A 17,479-nucleotide genomic window follows, 5' to 3' on the forward strand; every position below is an offset into this window, starting at 1 on the left:
ACATGACCAGAAGTTATTAATTTCACTATAACTTGTAGTATAGAAATTTTAGCAACACATTTTTGTTTCAAAATTGATCCAAATTGTTATAAATCAACTCTAAATGACTTCAAATTTGATATTCATCCTTGTAATAAAATTTAAACAAATTTTCAATTGTTAGATTCAACTGAAACTTTCATAAATCGATAGATTTTCTTTAATTTCTTCTACACACAAGCTTAATAAAACTCAACAATGATACTATTCAAGTTTCTTCAATCGAAACCAATTAAAAATAATCACAAATACTTAATGAGTCTACAATTCTCTACTATACATATGAAGAAGAAGAAATTCATCTATTTCATGCATGCATGCATAGCTATCTTGTTGGACAATTAACTTACTAATTCTATCCGAGTTCTATCGGATATAATGATTTTTGGTCCGCTCATAGTGTGTCATATAAAATTATTCCATTTATACTATGGGATTATAAAGATTTTTAGTTTTCACTCATGGTACCTCATTTAGCACTTTAATTATCATAATTATTAATTTTCACTCATAGTACCTCATATAAACTTATTCATTTACTCTACCAGATTGTCATGAGTTTAAATTTTCACTCATGTTATCTGATCGTATAGTCATATAAAGTTATTTCATAACTCTATCATATTGTCACAATTTCTAATTCACTTATGGAACTCATTTAAACTTATTACATTTACTCGACCGAATAGTCATGATTTTTAATTTTTCACATGTTCACCGTATAAACTTATGCCATTTACGCTATCTAATTGTCATGATTTCTAATTTTTACTCATTGTACCTCATACAAAACACATAAAAGTACACTTATAAAACTGCATACTATCCATGATACTACTAAACAATATACCAAAGCATTTAACCATGTAAAAAGCTATAACATTGAAGCTAAACACAAGAAAAAAAAAATGAAGACATTTAAGAACTGTGGAATGCAAATCTTACCATTTGGGAGGAGTTCATCATATATTCAGCCTAGTGCACTACCATCTCGGCATAATTACCCTATGTTTAACAATGTGTGCAAACTATCATTAGTATTGAATGTACTAAGCAAATTGAGCAAGGATCGATACGTTCAATCATATAGTAGAAGAAGAACATAACTTTGTATCGCATTATCATAAAAAGCACAAGGACATGACAAATATATCAATTGCCTTACAGCAACAGTAGCAACAACAACATACTCGGTATAATTTCACAAGTGGGGTCTGAGGAGGGTAGAGTGTACGCATACCTTACCCTTATCTTGGGAGGTAGAGAGGTTGTTTCTGCTAGTGCACTGCTTCTCGGCATAATTACCCTATGTATAACAATGTGTGTAAATTATCATTAGTATTGAATGTACTAAGCAAATTAAGCTAAGTTCGATCAATCATATAGTAGAAGAAGAAACATAACTTTCTATCGCATTATCATGAAAAGCACAAGGACATGACAAATATATCAATAATTGCCTTGCAACAGCAACAACAACAACATACTCAGTATAATTTTACTAGTGGGGTCTGGGGAGGGTAGAGTATACGCATATCTTACCCTTATCTCGGGAAGTAGAGGTTGTTTCCACTAGACCCTCAGCTCAGGATAAAGCAAAAAAAAGCAGGTCAAAAAGGAAAAGGAACAGTAACTACAACAAAACAGTATGCTAAGCGAATCACACAAGACAGTAGATAGTAACAGAAAACAAAGGTTAAGAAACTACATGAAAAATCTATGACTACTAGTAAGGAAGGAAAAACGAGACAACGCTACTATATACTAACCTTCTACCCGAATTTGTGTCCTCCACAACCTCCTATCTAAGCCATGTCCTCGGTAAGCTTTAACTGCACCATCCTGTTTAATCACCTCTTCCCAATACTTCTGCGGTCGACCTTTACCTCTTCTGAAGCCATCCATAGCTAACCTCTCACACCTCCGCACTGGGGCATCCGCACATGTCCTCTTCACATGTGCGAACCATCTAAGCCTCATTTCCCACATCTTGTCCTCCATCAACGCCACTCCCACCTTGTCCTAGCCATCTTCATTTCTAATCCTATCTCTCCTAGTATGACCAACACTCCACCCCATATTATATAATTGGTCTAACCACCACTCGATAGAAAACAAAACCTCTTGGTTTACAATGTGTTTCATGAACACATGGCAATGAGCAAAATGCTTATTGAGATTACCAGCATATTGACTCGAACAAGATTCAAAATAATTTAGTAAGAAGTCAGAAGATTATATATGTCACTCTTTGACTCGAACTATATAATTTGTAAGAATTGAAAGGAAGAAAGTACAATCATTTTTGCTAAGAGTACAGTCAATTTCAATCTAAAAGGGACGACGTCAGATAGTTACTGACTTTTCACTACCTCTATTCCTCTCTATTAGATTTTTTTTTCTCGCAAATTCTAACCATCAAATTCCTTTTAAGGGGTTCACTACCTTTAATAATATGAGCATAGAAATTCATTATAGTACATGACTGGGGAAAATGGAGATACAATTAGTCCATGCTCAAATTCTAAATTAGGCATAAAAAATTCACTACTAGTGGTACTAAAACTATCTAGTAAAAATGGTTCTGTCCAAAAATTTCCACTGGATTCTTCAAATATTTTTTCTTGAAAGACCTCACATTCTCCATCAATAATATTTTCCACACTTTGATGATCAGTTGTAGCACAAGAAGAAACTTCACTACATGATTGAATTGGTGAACATTGAGAAGTTTCCAATAGTTTCTTCTTTTTTCGATTGCTGGACTGGTAGTTGTTATTAGATGATTTCTTTTTTGAGGTAATTAATTCTTGAGTTGATCTTTTCTTGAGAGAGGTGTGCCAATGATTCTTTATTTCATTGTCTGATCTTCCAGGTAAGTGAACAGAAATTGCCGACCATCTGAATGTAAAGAAACAATGAAGAAAATTTTACATTAGATTTTTTAAAATAGACATTTAATAGCTTTAATCATAAAAAATTAGTTGTGCTTCTCTCTTATTTGTTTCGCTTAATTAAAACTTGACTAATTGAAATCGTAAGAGTAAATTTGAAAGAAAAAAAGGAATAAATGTTTTTTTTTTTATGTCAATTATTTTAAAGGAAATCAGTTAACCTAAAACTTACTCCCTTTTTTTGGTGAAAAAAAAGCTTTATTGATCACCAAACAAACAGGTACATATGTCAATTCAACTTACTCCCGTTGTCTTATCAATTTATATGGTGGTTGTTTGGGCATAGAATTTTAGAAAGGAAGAAAGATTTTTAAAACTGGTGTATGGTGATTTAAAACAAATTATAAACATTTGCGTGGCTATAAAAAAAATGAAGGATAAAATGATAAGTTAAAGTTTAATAAAGAAAATCTAACTTTTTTTTAGACCGTTTAAAAAGAAAAATATGACACACAAATTGAGACAAAATGAGTAATTAATATTTGGAACCATATGTACGTATATTTCCAGTGAAAATTTATAAGTCCATATATCTGAAGCTTTTAGCTGCAGGCCTGCAGTTGTGCTGTTTATGTGTAAAAGAAAAATAGTCCTTCCGTCCATTTTTACTTGTTTCGTATACTAAAAATAGATGTCCACTTTTATTTGTTCAATTTGAAAAATTATGAGATAATTTACATTTCATACCTATTTTACCCTTATTATTAATTATTGGGTTGAAAACTTCAAGCAATTTTTAGTGGTTGCACAATTTTTAAAGTATGTTTGATTGATCTCAATTATTTAGAAAATTAATTTATAGTACTAATAACTAGGAGTGATAGAATAAAATCGTCATTTTAATTATTGCTTTTTAAGGGGGGTGTCGAGTTAAACATGACCAAGAAAAAATGGACGAAGAGAGAGATGTTGCATGGCTTACTTATTTCCAATTTCTGCATGAAGCTTCATGATTATCTCGTCTTCTTCCTCAGTGTAATTTCCTCTTTTAATATTTGGTTGCAGATAATTCAGCCATCTCAGTCTGCAGCTCTTTCCACACCTGGATAATTCTTCACAAAGAGAAAAATCACTCATTTAAACTAAACAATAATGGATGTACCCCGCTACTTAATACAATTTGCGGGAGTTCTAGTGACCGACGCAAATTATTTACAATTTGAGGGGGTTTGTAGTTATTTGTTTTTAAAATATGAGCTTACAATAGAGAGGCAAACTTTTTTTCCTTGTTCTATTCTTAACATTAATTACTCATTTCCAAATTATCTTTCAAGTCTATAACTGAGACTATTCACCAATTAATGAATATTATGGTAAAATATCATTTATTAAATTCTTAAAGAACGTGCAAAGCCAATAGTAAACGAGTAGTAAAAAGTGAACGGAGGGAGAAATGAAAAGTTCTTATACTACTCTTCTTGAGAAATGTAAAATAGATTTTAATTTTTTGAAAACAAAAGAATTAGTAGGCAGTTCATTGACACAACTAAAATATATTTCAAAATAAAGGGTCACTGAAAGTTTATGTTTTGTTTTTTTCCAGCGACAAAAGTCACCATTATATCCTTTTTTAGGAGCGACCAAATTTTTCGAACGCATTGGTGCTCATATTTCGGGCGAGGAAATTACCTTTGTGGCGTAACTAGTTGCCACAATAACAAGCTTCCACGTGTCTGCACACTTTTAATTTCTACACAAATTTCACCTTAGAATCATTATTCCCCTTTCGAAAGACTTTACTTTGAGCTATATTACCAGCAAAATTGTGATAGAGTAATAAGTATTTTTTCATTCTTAATTAAGGTTTTGGGTTCGCGATTTGTTGGGTACGGAATTTTCCTTGTTAGGGAGCGTTTTACCCACATTGACTCTCCGGCACGAATCTGAATTTAGTCGAGCCCCAATACAAATACGTATCGGACACTAGATGGAGAAGAAAAAATATATATACTTTAAGCTCTGTCCTTCTAATTTTTATTTTCTGGTAAACTTTAAAGGTTGAAAAACTTATAAAGCCTTGTTTGGACATAAATTTTGGTATTTGCTTATTAAACAAACCCATTATTTCAGATTTGAGATATACAACTTGAAGTTAAAAAAACAGATTTTACCAGTTTTCTCACAAGAAACTTCAATTTATTTTTATGTTCAAACACAACTTTAATTTTTAAATACCTGTTTACAACCACATCATCAAATACTACTTTTTTAAACATCTCAGCCAAATTATGTCCAAACGCCTATTTAATAAGTATATGTATGGAGGAAATTGCATGTGGCAATTTAACCCCTTATACTTCACAGTTACCAATTTTTGGTGAGTTTAAATTCTATTTGTTGATACTGTTAAAATGCTTATACAATTGGGTCATTTAGTAAGTACTTTATTAGGCAAATCTCTAAATAACTACTCCCCGTCCATTTTTACTTGTCCATATTTGACTTGACACACTTCTTAAGAAGTAATTAATGAAAAAATAAGTTTACTATATCACTCTTTGAATATAATAGATTCAATGATCGATAACTACATTGAGAAATGATTATAGTTAATAATATGGATAATTAGGAACTAAATAATAAATTATCTCTTGATTTTCTAAATTGCACAAGTAAAAATGGACATCTCTTTTTAGTATAGTGAACAAGTAAAAGCGGACGATAAGAGTATTAATTAGCAGTAATTTGGTAAAAATAGTAGTAATTAATCTGATGAAATAGTACTCCATTAACATAGAGGCGAAGTCGGAAGTCATAGTTTATGGGTTCTAAACTATAATTTTTTTGTTTATTGAATTTTACATAAATCATTTGTACATATTAAATGATATTTTAAGCACAAATATGGAGTGGATTTGAGCAAAACTGCAGCAGCCACTCCCCCTCCCAAATCAACTTGATATTACATGTTAAAGTTAAGTGATAATGTAAACAAATCTTTATACTATCGGTATAAATAACTTATTACTATTTTTTGCAATATATATAAAAGTAGAGTATCATTAAAAGAAAATTAAAGAAGAATACAAGTTTAGTTTAGTATATACCAGCAAACTTGGGAAGTTGACGCCAGTTCCAGCAACCATATCTACTAACATAAGCTGCTAATTTTCTATCTTCTTCAGGTGTCCAAGTCCCCTTCTTCAATCCACTAATCTTGTCATAACAACGTGTTCTTGCCATTTCTGTACCTCTAATTTTTCTGACTAATTTTGTGGTTTCCCTTTTATTTATACCAAAATATACGAAGTGAGAAAAACGTGCAATCTTGTGTGAAAATAAAAATAAAATAAAAATTTAAAAAGGAAAAAGGAAAATGGAAAACGAGTTACACAGATATAGAGCCCGTTTGGATTGGCTTATAAGTTGCTTATAAGCTGTTTTCAGCTTTTTTGAGTGTTTGACTGGCCAGCTTAAAGTCATTTTGTGCTTAAAATAAGCTCAAAAAAGGTCCATTTGACTTAGTTTATCTAAAGCAGTCTAACTTATTTTTTTTTAGCTTATAAGCTGTTTGCAGCTTATAAGCATAAGCCCATCCAAACAGGCCTATACTAGGGCGGCCACGACGTTATAGCATCAGGTACATTTGAATTAAATATTTTTGCGAGTTAATGGTTAAAAACACATTTGAACCATCATTTTCTTGCGAGTTTCACCCAAACTATTAGCTCTTCTTTTTTCCTACCCGAATTAGCATCATTTATGCATTAAAACACAATTGAACTATTAGTTGTTTCCTTTTCATACATGATAGTGTTTAAGGTTTTCAGATAGGAAAAAGGGAACAATTGGTAATTGCGGTGTGTTTTATTACATAGGTAATGATAGTTCAGGCAGGAAAAGGGAGCAGTTGATAATTGGGTGCGAAACTCACGAAAAAAGCGAAAGTTTAGGTCTGGTTTTTTAACATTATCTCTACTTTTGATATGAATTACAAATTTATGTGTAAAGTTTATTAAAATTACAATATATAATAAACATGAAGTCACAATTCAATTTTTTTTATAAGTTCAATGCTAAAATCTTAAAAATTAGATCTGTATACGGTTAAAACCGGGGTCGGTAGTCCCGACCTAAGGTTCGACAGTCCTGATTTGGAGAAAGAAGTAACAGATAGAAGAGCTCGGCTAAACCGGGTAGAGACATTCGGACCCGACGATTCCCGAGGAGCACACCAGCAGTTGGCAACATTGTGGGAAATTCAGCCCGTTGCGGATTTCACTTCGCACGACGCAGTGACAGTTGTCAAATTCGTGATTTCGGGGATCCTTATCTCCAATTGATTTAGTTACCTAGTTGAATGTAAGATCTTGTACTATAACTAGGGAGGGAGGTAAACGCTCAATATCACCAGTTCTTCACCATCTTCCACACGATCACACCATTGTCTTAGTCTCATAGTTTTGTTAAGCATCGATTAATAAAGTTACTCACAGTTCGGTTCGAGCAGATCTAAGCCGGCTTGTCCAATCAATTAAAAGGCTATTTCTTACTCTTTATTTCGCAACTTGTATTTCGTTACTGTTATTTTCCCGTTTTATATCAAATCAAATCGCATATCTTTTAAACTACTCAATTATTACCTTTTAAGGGGTAACAAGATCCATAAAACTCAAATGTTGATGCTTCCGCGATATGAATATGAACGAAGGCATAGGGACCCAGTAATTTGTCTATAAGGTGGTCCTTCCAAGAACATTCATAATTGATTATCAATTTGTGGTTCATGTTTCAATTTCTGCCTAACTTCTCCGAATGCCCTTATGCCCCACCTTGTTTAATTTTAGACGAAAAAACACCTGTCAACAAGTACCTCAGGGCTCAGGCTGGGCTACTAGAAAAACTCGAATTATATAGGAATTTTATCTGAGAAATTTTTCCGCAGGTAATTCTTGCGGATTTTCATGCGAAAATTCATAAATTCCTAATTTCTAGAATATTTATCTGTGGATATGATTTCCCCAGGTAATTTATCTGCAAGTAAATTTAGCGCCAAAATATTACTTGGGGATTTATTTGGGGAAAAATTCCCCAAGTATCACTTTCCAAGGTAATTCCGCAGGTAAACAACAAAAAATACAAAAAAATTATCTCCTTTGAGAAATCGTAGGAAAATCCCCAGGTAATGGTACTTGCGGATTTACCTAACAATTAATTCTTGGGGATTTACCAGGTGATTATATTATCTGGAAAATTACTTGGGGATTTTGTTGCTGCGAATTTACCTTGGGATTATTACTTGGGAATGTACATGGGGATTTTATTATCTGTGGAATTACTTGGGGATTTTGTTGCCACGATTTTAGATGGGGATTATTTCTTGGGGATTTATTTAGGGATTATATTACCTACAGAATTACATAGGGATTTTCTTGCTGACATTTTTGCTGAAGATTATTTTTCGAGAAGTTACCCAGGATTTTATTACCTGCGAAATTACTTAGGAATTTTGTTGTTGCGATTTTAGCTGGAGATTATTTCTTGGAAATTGACCCATGGATTGTATTACCTAGGGAATTACCTATGAATTTTGTTGCTATGATTTAGATAAATATAGTTAAAATGTTGATCCCGTGATGTGATATATGGTTTGGATTGAATACTACAAGTCATTAAGCATTATAATGGGTTACTACTTTTTTGTTTCGAGCAAATTCAATAAGAAAATAATTGTCATAATTTTTTTAATAATTAAGAATTTACTATGACTAACATAAAAGGATATAACAACGTTATGATACAATAACATTTAACATTTTTCAGCTGAGATCATCATAAAATATACTCTCTCTGTTTCAATTTATGTGAACCCATTTGAGTGGGGCACAAATTTTAAAAAGAAGAAAAGAATTTTAAGCTTGTAGTGTAAAATGAGTCACATATATTTCGTGTGGCTATAAATCATTGCATAAATGTAAATTATTTCCAAATATAGAAATGAGTTATTCTTTTTGACACAGAATAATTAAAAAATAGGTTCACATAAATTGAAACGGAGAGAGTACTAAATATGTATTATTGAACAATTTAAGTTTAATTCTTAAGAAGAGAACAAATAAGTTACATTTGTTATTAACATAAATGATGTAACAAATATTTAACTATCTATTCAACTCATGTTATTTTTTCACTTATATTTGAAATTATGGAATTCAATTATAGTATGTTACTGACCCTTATCAAGTGAAATTATGATTCTATTTCCAAACATTATTTCTTGATTTAACTTATTGGTTACATTATTCAAATGACTTATAGCCTGTTCGGCTAACCTTCTAAAATTAGCTTATTTGAAAAGTTTTTTTTTTTTTTAAAAAGTGCTTTTCAAAAAATATTTTTGGTGAGAAGCTCTTTGTGTTTGACCAATTAATTTAAAATGTACTTTTGACCAGCAATTAATATTTACCCAAGTTTTAAAAGTGCTTCTAAGTGCATTTTTTCAAAAGTGTTTTTCAAAAAAGTGATTTTGGGATTTATTTTTCTTTTGCTTTTTCCAAAAACACCTAATTTCTTCAAAAAGCTTGGTCAAACACTTCACTTTTTAAAAAATAAGCACTTTTGGCCTTCCAAAAGCTAGGCCAGAACTATTTTTATTTTTACTAATTACATAACCATGTAATGTGTTTAATCCTTGTTAATTAAGGCACTTTTCATCTAAGAAATGAATTAAATTTGTCATTCCCGGTATACTAAATGGAACTTTTGTAAAAATGACTAAGAATAACAAGTTATACAACTGTAATTTGATCTACTTACCTTAATCTGAAATAGAGTTTTCATTTCATTTGTGAAATCCTGTTTTATGCTTCCTTCTCAAACAAAAAAAATGACAAAGAAATAATAAGACAAAAAAAATTGTGAAATAAAAAAAAGTGAGAGAAACAACCATAAATTAACTGGACAAACTTTGTCCCACATCGGTTGATAGTTGTGCAATTCCACTCAATATTAGCTTAGTGCAACCTCATTGCAGTTTGTGGCTTCTCGCATTGCAGGAAATGACATTACCTTCTTGGGACCTAGGGGAAATACGGTTGAGCTATAATTGAGAAAAGTTGGTTTAATTAGGTACTTAAGAGAAATGATAATATTGAGGGTCTTTGTATGTAGTCCGGAACCAAAATGTCTCAAAAATATAGAGCAGTAAATAAAGCAAAATAGTTCGTCCTCTTTTTTTTTTCTTTTTCATCTCCGATTACTCGATAATTTCTTTTCGACCCTTTTGGTTAACCCTTCTTCCATTACACTTTTTAACGTATTTTGACCATAGATTAATCATGCTTCGGGAACCCGAAACTTCAATATTTTATATAGAACCCTACTTTTTTTTATACGATTAATAAGGTAGGATCAACACATCAAGGATACGCAAAAGTTCGAATGGCCGTTTTAGTGGCTGAAAAGTGCTCGAACGCCATTTTCGTTTCAAGGCTCGGTGACATTAGCTTGAAGTTCTTTACGAATACTTAAACTTGTTCATTAATAATTAATCAAAAGTTAGTCAAAATGGCAGCATTCATACAAAAAAAAAAAAAAAACTTAATTAAATTGCATCATTCATTCATAACCTTGAGTAGATGAAAATACTTAACATACTAATTAATGAGAAAGCCAAACTTTTTAAAATACAATCATCAAAGTAAGAAAAAAACTTAAAAAACATTCATCAATTAATGCCCTTGACTTGATCTTCCGCCACTACCGCTAGATGTGCCACCACCACTAGAGGTACTTCCACCACGAAAGTTTCCTCCACCACGAGAGGTACTTCCACCGCGAGATGTAGTTTAACCACCATGTCGTAAGGGACACTTGCGTTTATCATGACCAACATAATTGCAAAATGAGCATTTTCGAGTGTATCTCCCCGGTGGAACATCCATTTCATTATGAATGCGCAAGTATGCATTCTTTCTGAATTTACGGATAAATGCTTTATTTGCAACCATTGAAAATGGATCCGGTGGCCAATAACACTCACTGCCAAGTGGGTAGAACCTTCCAGCATACGTTCTTACATAATTTTCAACTGTATATTCCTCAGCCATGTACGAGGAGACGTTCTTTCCTATTGTGATAAAACACTTGAAGGCATGAGAACATGACATGTGATATGATTGCCACTTGCCGCATGTGCATGTTCTTGGAATCTCACAAATTGTGTGGACGTTACCTCCTTTACCTTGGTGCACACTTGTTGTGAGTACAAATATGCGCTCTGCAGGGTTATACTTCATCCGGTCATATTTCTGAGCCTTATATTTGTGGTACTCGAACAGTTTTGACGGTTTTGGCATCCACCTTAGACCTTCTGCTGCATATGCTTTGGTCTCTTTTGATCTAGTGACGAACCGCTCCACAACTTGCTTAAATGTCATTCTCACCATTGTGGTGACGGGTAGTCCGCGTGCAGATTTCAACAAGCCATTGAATGACTCAAAGCTATTTGTTGTCAGCATACCCTATCGCCTACCTTCATCCTGGTGTAATGTCCATTTGTCTTTATCAATTGCATTCAACCAGTGGAAGACTTTCTCATTCGCCCGCCTAATAATGTCCATCTGCAGGTTAAACTTCTTCTCCTGATGCTCTGTTGCAGCCGCCCACATCCAATTGCAAAGTGCTGGGATTCGATATGCCTTTTGGAAATTTGCCTTCAAATGCCTTAAACAATAACAATGGTAGGCAAACGGTGGCTGCCACCCCTGCAAATTGAACATATAGTGCAATATGCCAGCATTTCTGTCTGATATCACACAGATTCCCATGCGATCCTTAATAACGTGTTGCCTTAAGTAGTCCAAAAACATACCCCACGTACTAATGTTCTCATTAGCTGCAATTGCAAAAGCTAGAGGGAATATAGCTCAATTTGCATCCATTCCAACTGCTATTAGCATCTTTATGTCATACTTCCCGTACACATGTGTTCCATCAATTGATATTACAGGCCGACAATGAGCAAAACCATCAATGCATGGTTTGAATGCCCAAAACACAAAATCAAAAATATTACCGGGCACACCAGGTTTCGATTTGAACTTCCATTCAACAACAGTACCATGATTGAAGTGTTGTAGAGCCGCCATGTATCTCGGCAACTTCTTGAAAGAGCCCTCCCAATTGCTGGAGACCATCTCATGTGCACGCCTACGCCCAAGATACGCCTTCCTCCTAGTAATAGTTTTGCTATATACTTTCAGGACGGTTGTAATACAATCTTTAATAGGGTACCTGAAAAAGTTGAAATATCAGCATATAGCAACGACGAACATTATATTAACACCAAAAATAAAATGAACATAGGCAAAGGGGATACCTTGGGTTTTTTGCAATGTCGCCAACTAACACACGAGCAATCATATTGGTATCTAGATTACAATGATCATCTGGGAGGTCACCCATATCATAAGTGTGCTTTGTGTAGAACTTTGAAATAGTCCACATCTTTTCAGCAGTTTCCTTACCACGGAGCATCCATTCGCAGCCTTGATATTTTCGCTTGCAGATCAATCGCCAAAGTTTTCGTGTGGAATCGTCAACTTTAAACTCCCTCATCCCCTGGATTCAATAAATCTTAACATCCCTTTGCAATGATTTTTTCAAGCTGAAAATCATCTCTTTTTCAATATGAGCTTTTTGTTTTAAAAGATCCACTGGCTCTTTCCACAAACTTTGCCGAATATGATCATCATCCCTAGTAAAGACAAAGGCACCCGGGCGATCTTGAAGATGATCAAGATAGGGGATCTCATCGGAATTCCACTGAATAGGCGTCGACTCTTGCTGTTGAAATTGGCTTTGCGGCTGAACCAGAGTCGACTCTTTTTGTTCGAATGGTTGTTGTGAATTCAGTTCCTCCTCGTGTGTTGGACTGTCCATCATGTCTTGCAACAGTTTTACTTGATGTTGAGGATTAGTTCCAACCTCAATCTTATCATCACTTTGCTCATCGTCACTTTCATCCGCATTAGGTATTTCCTCATTATCGCTGGATGATGTCACTGTATAATTCGGATAATCCGCACCATCCATAGGAGGCCTTTGCCTATAATTTGGTGCAACCACCACATTCTCCCTACATAAGAAATTAGGGTGTTTTAACTACTACACATCAAATAACACTATTGATGTTAAAAAATAGACATACCGATAGTAATCAACTGCACCGAAACTTGAGGAAGGACCGTCGCTTTGAGTTGTTGGATAGGCTGAGGATGTTCCAACCTGATTCTTCCATCCCGATTGAGGAGACCGTCCGATATGATCCATATCAGGTGTATAACCCCTAAATAATATAATCGACATCATTAGTAGCATTCAAGTGCCACTACACATAATAATAATAATAATAATAATAATAATAATAATAATAATAATAATAATAATAATAATAATGATAATAATAATAATGATAATAATAATGATAATAATAATGATCATAATAATGATCATAATAATAATAATGATAATAATAATGATAATAATAATAATAATAATAATGATAATAATAATGATAATAATAATAATAATAATAATAAAATAATAATAATAATAATAATAATAATAATGAATATAAAAAATGAATATTACCACTGCCCGTCAAATTGCTGACTTAAACTATCCAGAGGCATTTGGCTCGTCAATATGCCTTCATAAGTACTCATGTCAGGGTAATTGTGTTGATAAGTAGGTTCCGCTTGAGTGACTTCGGCCTGAATTATAGACAGGGCTTCCCGACGAGGTCTATTTCGGGCTTCTTGAGGAGCCCTAGCCATGAATTCAAGTCGATTAATGGGCACCTTCTCCATATACATTTCAAGGACGTTTAAAGTTATGCATTGCCTATAATCATAAGGCACCTTCAAATAATCAGTCAAAGAATCATCGTTGTGAATGTACCACTGTCCATAACTAGTTACACCTTGCGGCGTAAATGACACTGGATATTTTCCAATTATATTGAGATCAAAATTACTTCTACTAACTTGTACTATTATACAAGTCTTGGAGTAGTTTTGAGAATTTTAAGTCAAGTGGAAACTTAACATGGTACTTTGGGGGAGAATCGTATCGCAAATTATTTTCCTCGAATATAATTTGTCCGTCCCAGAATAAAGAAACTCTAATTCTTGGAACATCTGCCATATTTTGAATAATTGAGGAGGAATAGAAAATGCTAAAACTAGAAACTTAGAATTTTATGCTTTACGAACTCAGTATTAATAGGATTCGAAGTTTGAATATAGAACCAACGCATTCATGCAATTACAGTGTCTTGCAGTGTTACGTCAAATCAAATAAGTGTATAAAGTGTTGCATAACGCATGAAATAAGTGTGCTATGGCATAATAGCGCAGTAAATTACTGCGTTATTCTGTCACAGAAGCCTCACAACGCGGTAAAATAATGCGTTATGTCAGACTAACGCACTAATTTAATGCGTTATATCGGTATAACACAGTATTTTACTGCGCTATGCCGCCACATCGTATTGTCACCTCAACTGTCAAACAAAAAAACATCATGATTCGAATCAAACTTTATATAACGTAATTTGACGAACAACACAACATTCTACACAAAATTGAGTTACGATGTCATTTTTTGACCAATTTAGAGATATTAATCGTGTTATATCGTTCACTCCAGCAAACATCTTTGAAGCAATGGGTAGGACCTGGGAACTAGGTGATGATGATTTTCATTACTCAAATAACCCTAACGACAGATTCAATCGAGAATACAATAATAAAATGAGAGAGGAGTGGGATTGGCGTGTTAGGGAAGCTGAAGCACTGGAGCACAAGTTAGCGTCAGTAGGGCTTAAACGCCCAAAAAAACGTGCTATGTCAATGTCTCGCGGAACTCCACAAGAGTTTAATTTGGCTCTTAATCGTTTTTCGTGAAGAGAACAATCGGATGCAAATACGTTACCATAGGGTAGAATATGGTTTACATGGTAGCACAAGATTTAGATCCAAGTGAGATTCGGTCTGTGAAATGTCCGATGAAGATTAATATTTTTCTTACAATGAGGTAAGTAGGTAGGGTCATAAAGACCCCCCCCCCTCGCTCCCCCCCCCCCAGGGTACTTGGGGGTTTGCAACTATATAAGTAGCCCTTTCTTTTGTTATTAGACTACACCATATTCAATGTCGAGTAGTAGAAACTCACCTTGGTCTTTACTCCTTCCAAAAGAACCAAATAGCAGTGATGTTGAAAGTTCAAATCATACCAGTTTTTCGAGCGATGCCAGTGATTTCAAACTAGATGAGCTAAATTCCCACCTTCTTATAGAGCGTAATGATGATTTCTGCAATGTGAAATATTCAGATCCGCGGGAATATTATTGCGGTTTACGCCGAGAATGGTCACATCGGCTTGCCGAATCAGAACGTCTTGTTCGTGACTTGGAAAATCTCAAAGCTCCAATCCCAACAAGGTACTCCTTAACCATGCCTCAAGTAGGTCCAGAAACTTACGAGCTTGCCGTGCAAAGGATTAGAAAAGAAAACAACAGAATGCTGGCAAGACAATGTAGATTTTACATGCTATAGTTGGCCGAAGAACAAGCATCATCAACCGGTAGAAAACTAACTGCTACTGAAAAAAGATGCGTCTTAAGAAACCGCCAATATTTTTCTGAGGACGATATTGAGGACTTGTACTATGATGATGATTAAGAATGTTGTGATTTTAGTTTTAAGTTAAATTTATGATTATGCTGTTATTTCTCATTAATTAGTATGTTAAGTATTTTCATCTACTCAAGGTTATGAATGAATGATGCAATTTAATTAAGTTTTTTTTTTGTATGAATGCTGCCATTTTGAGTAACTTTTGATTAATTATTAATGAACAAGTTTAAGTATTCGTAAAAAACTTCAAGCTAATGTCACCGAGCCTTCAAACGAAAATGGCGTTCGAGCACTTTTCAACCACTAAAACGGTCATCTGAACTTTTGTGTATCCTTGATGTATTGATCCTACCTTATTAATCGCACAAAAAAAAGTAGGGTTCTATATAAAATATTGAAGTTTCGGGGTCTCGAAGCATGATTAATCTATGGTCAAAATACGTTAAAAAGTGTAATGGAAGAAGGGTTAACCAAAAGGGCCGAAAAAAAAAAGAGGACGAACTATAGCACAGTAAATTACTGCGCTATAACACTTAATGGAGCCGTCCCCGTTAAGTGCTTTAGCGCAGTAATTTACTGCGCTAAAGGCATTTTGATAACTTTTTTTTTATTGGGGTATTTTGGTTCAAAATGTTTTTTTTTTGGCATTTTGGTTCCGGACTCATCAGGTCCTGAGTGGTGTGCTGTCTCCAGCGAGTAAGGTGAGGGGGGGAGGGGGTGTTGTAGGTACATTCTAGTTGATGGAGAATCATAACATTTAGAGTGAATTTCACTTTACCCCTAACACTTAAGGGTTGAAAAACGATACCCCCTCACATATGGAATGGGAACGATAACTTCCCTATTTAATATTTTTATTTAATATTTTTCGGTGAGGAAATTTAAGGGTTGGAAAATGATACCCCCTCACATATGGAATGGGAACGATAACTTCCCTATTTAATATTTTTATTTAATATTTTTCGGTGAGGAATCTTTTATTTTTAATAAGGGTGAAAATCATTTACTCCTCCCAATTATGCTTTAAAAATCAAACTCTTTCGTCAACTTTGAACAATAGATATTCTTTCCCCTTTATCCTATTTGACTTTTTCAAATGCCTATTTCACCCTTTACATTATCAACTTTTGCCTTCTGTGTTTTTACTTCTTTAAAATCATGATATTTTTAATTTTTTTAATTTATGTATTATAACAAATAAATATTATCTTGCAGTCGAAGAAAAAAGTGAGAATACTAATTGAGTATATAAGTTAATGACGTTTTATAATAAAATAAATTAGTAGAATAAACAAAAAAAATTATTAAAACTAATAAAAACTTTAATATTTATTTTTACAAGTGAAAAATGGTTCGTCATAACTTTATAAATATATTTATATGCAGGTAATGCAAAAACAATTAAAAAATAGAGGTAAATTTTTAAAAATGATTTATTTATACTGTAAATGAATTTTATTATACAAAAAATAGAGAATAAGAGAGAAGTGAAACTTAAATATAAATACATGCATGTACATACATATATATACTTACTACATATAATATTGAACCATCATAAAAAATAGCATTAGATTCATTTACAAATTCATAAAAGTATTATTGTACTTATAATTTTAATGAACTTAAATAAGAATCTATAAATACCTACATTAAAAAAATAATTATTATATATTATATAAAAATGTATTACATAAATGGAGGATTGAAAAAAAACAAGGATGAAATAGTCATTGCATAGAATAAATGGGGGAGAATGTCTATTATTCAAAGTTGAGGGGGGAGTTTGATTTTTAAAGCAAAGTTGGGGGTGAAAATCATCTTCACCCTTTTAATAAAGATATT

General features: G+C 33.3%; 1 protein-coding gene across 1 annotated transcript; it reads right to left on the reverse strand.

The window, feature by feature from the left end:
• Window positions 1–2,255: 2,255 nt before the first annotated feature.
• On the reverse strand, window positions 2,256–6,213 carry LOC132638666 (transcription factor MYB15-like). Its single transcript, XM_060355470.1, has 3 exons — window positions 6,041–6,213; window positions 3,916–4,045; window positions 2,256–2,940 (listed from the first exon to the last, which is right to left on the reverse strand). Exons 1-3 carry the CDS (start codon window positions 6,174–6,176, stop codon window positions 2,487–2,489), a joined length of 720 nt encoding a protein of 239 aa, XP_060211453.1. The 5' UTR covers window positions 6,177–6,213; the 3' UTR covers window positions 2,256–2,486.
• Between the last annotated feature and the right edge of the window lie 11,266 nt (window positions 6,214–17,479).

This window comes from Lycium barbarum, chromosome 4, assembly GCF_019175385.1.
Source record: "Lycium barbarum isolate Lr01 chromosome 4, ASM1917538v2, whole genome shotgun sequence".
NCBI lineage: Eukaryota > Viridiplantae > Streptophyta > Magnoliopsida > Solanales > Solanaceae > Lycium > Lycium barbarum.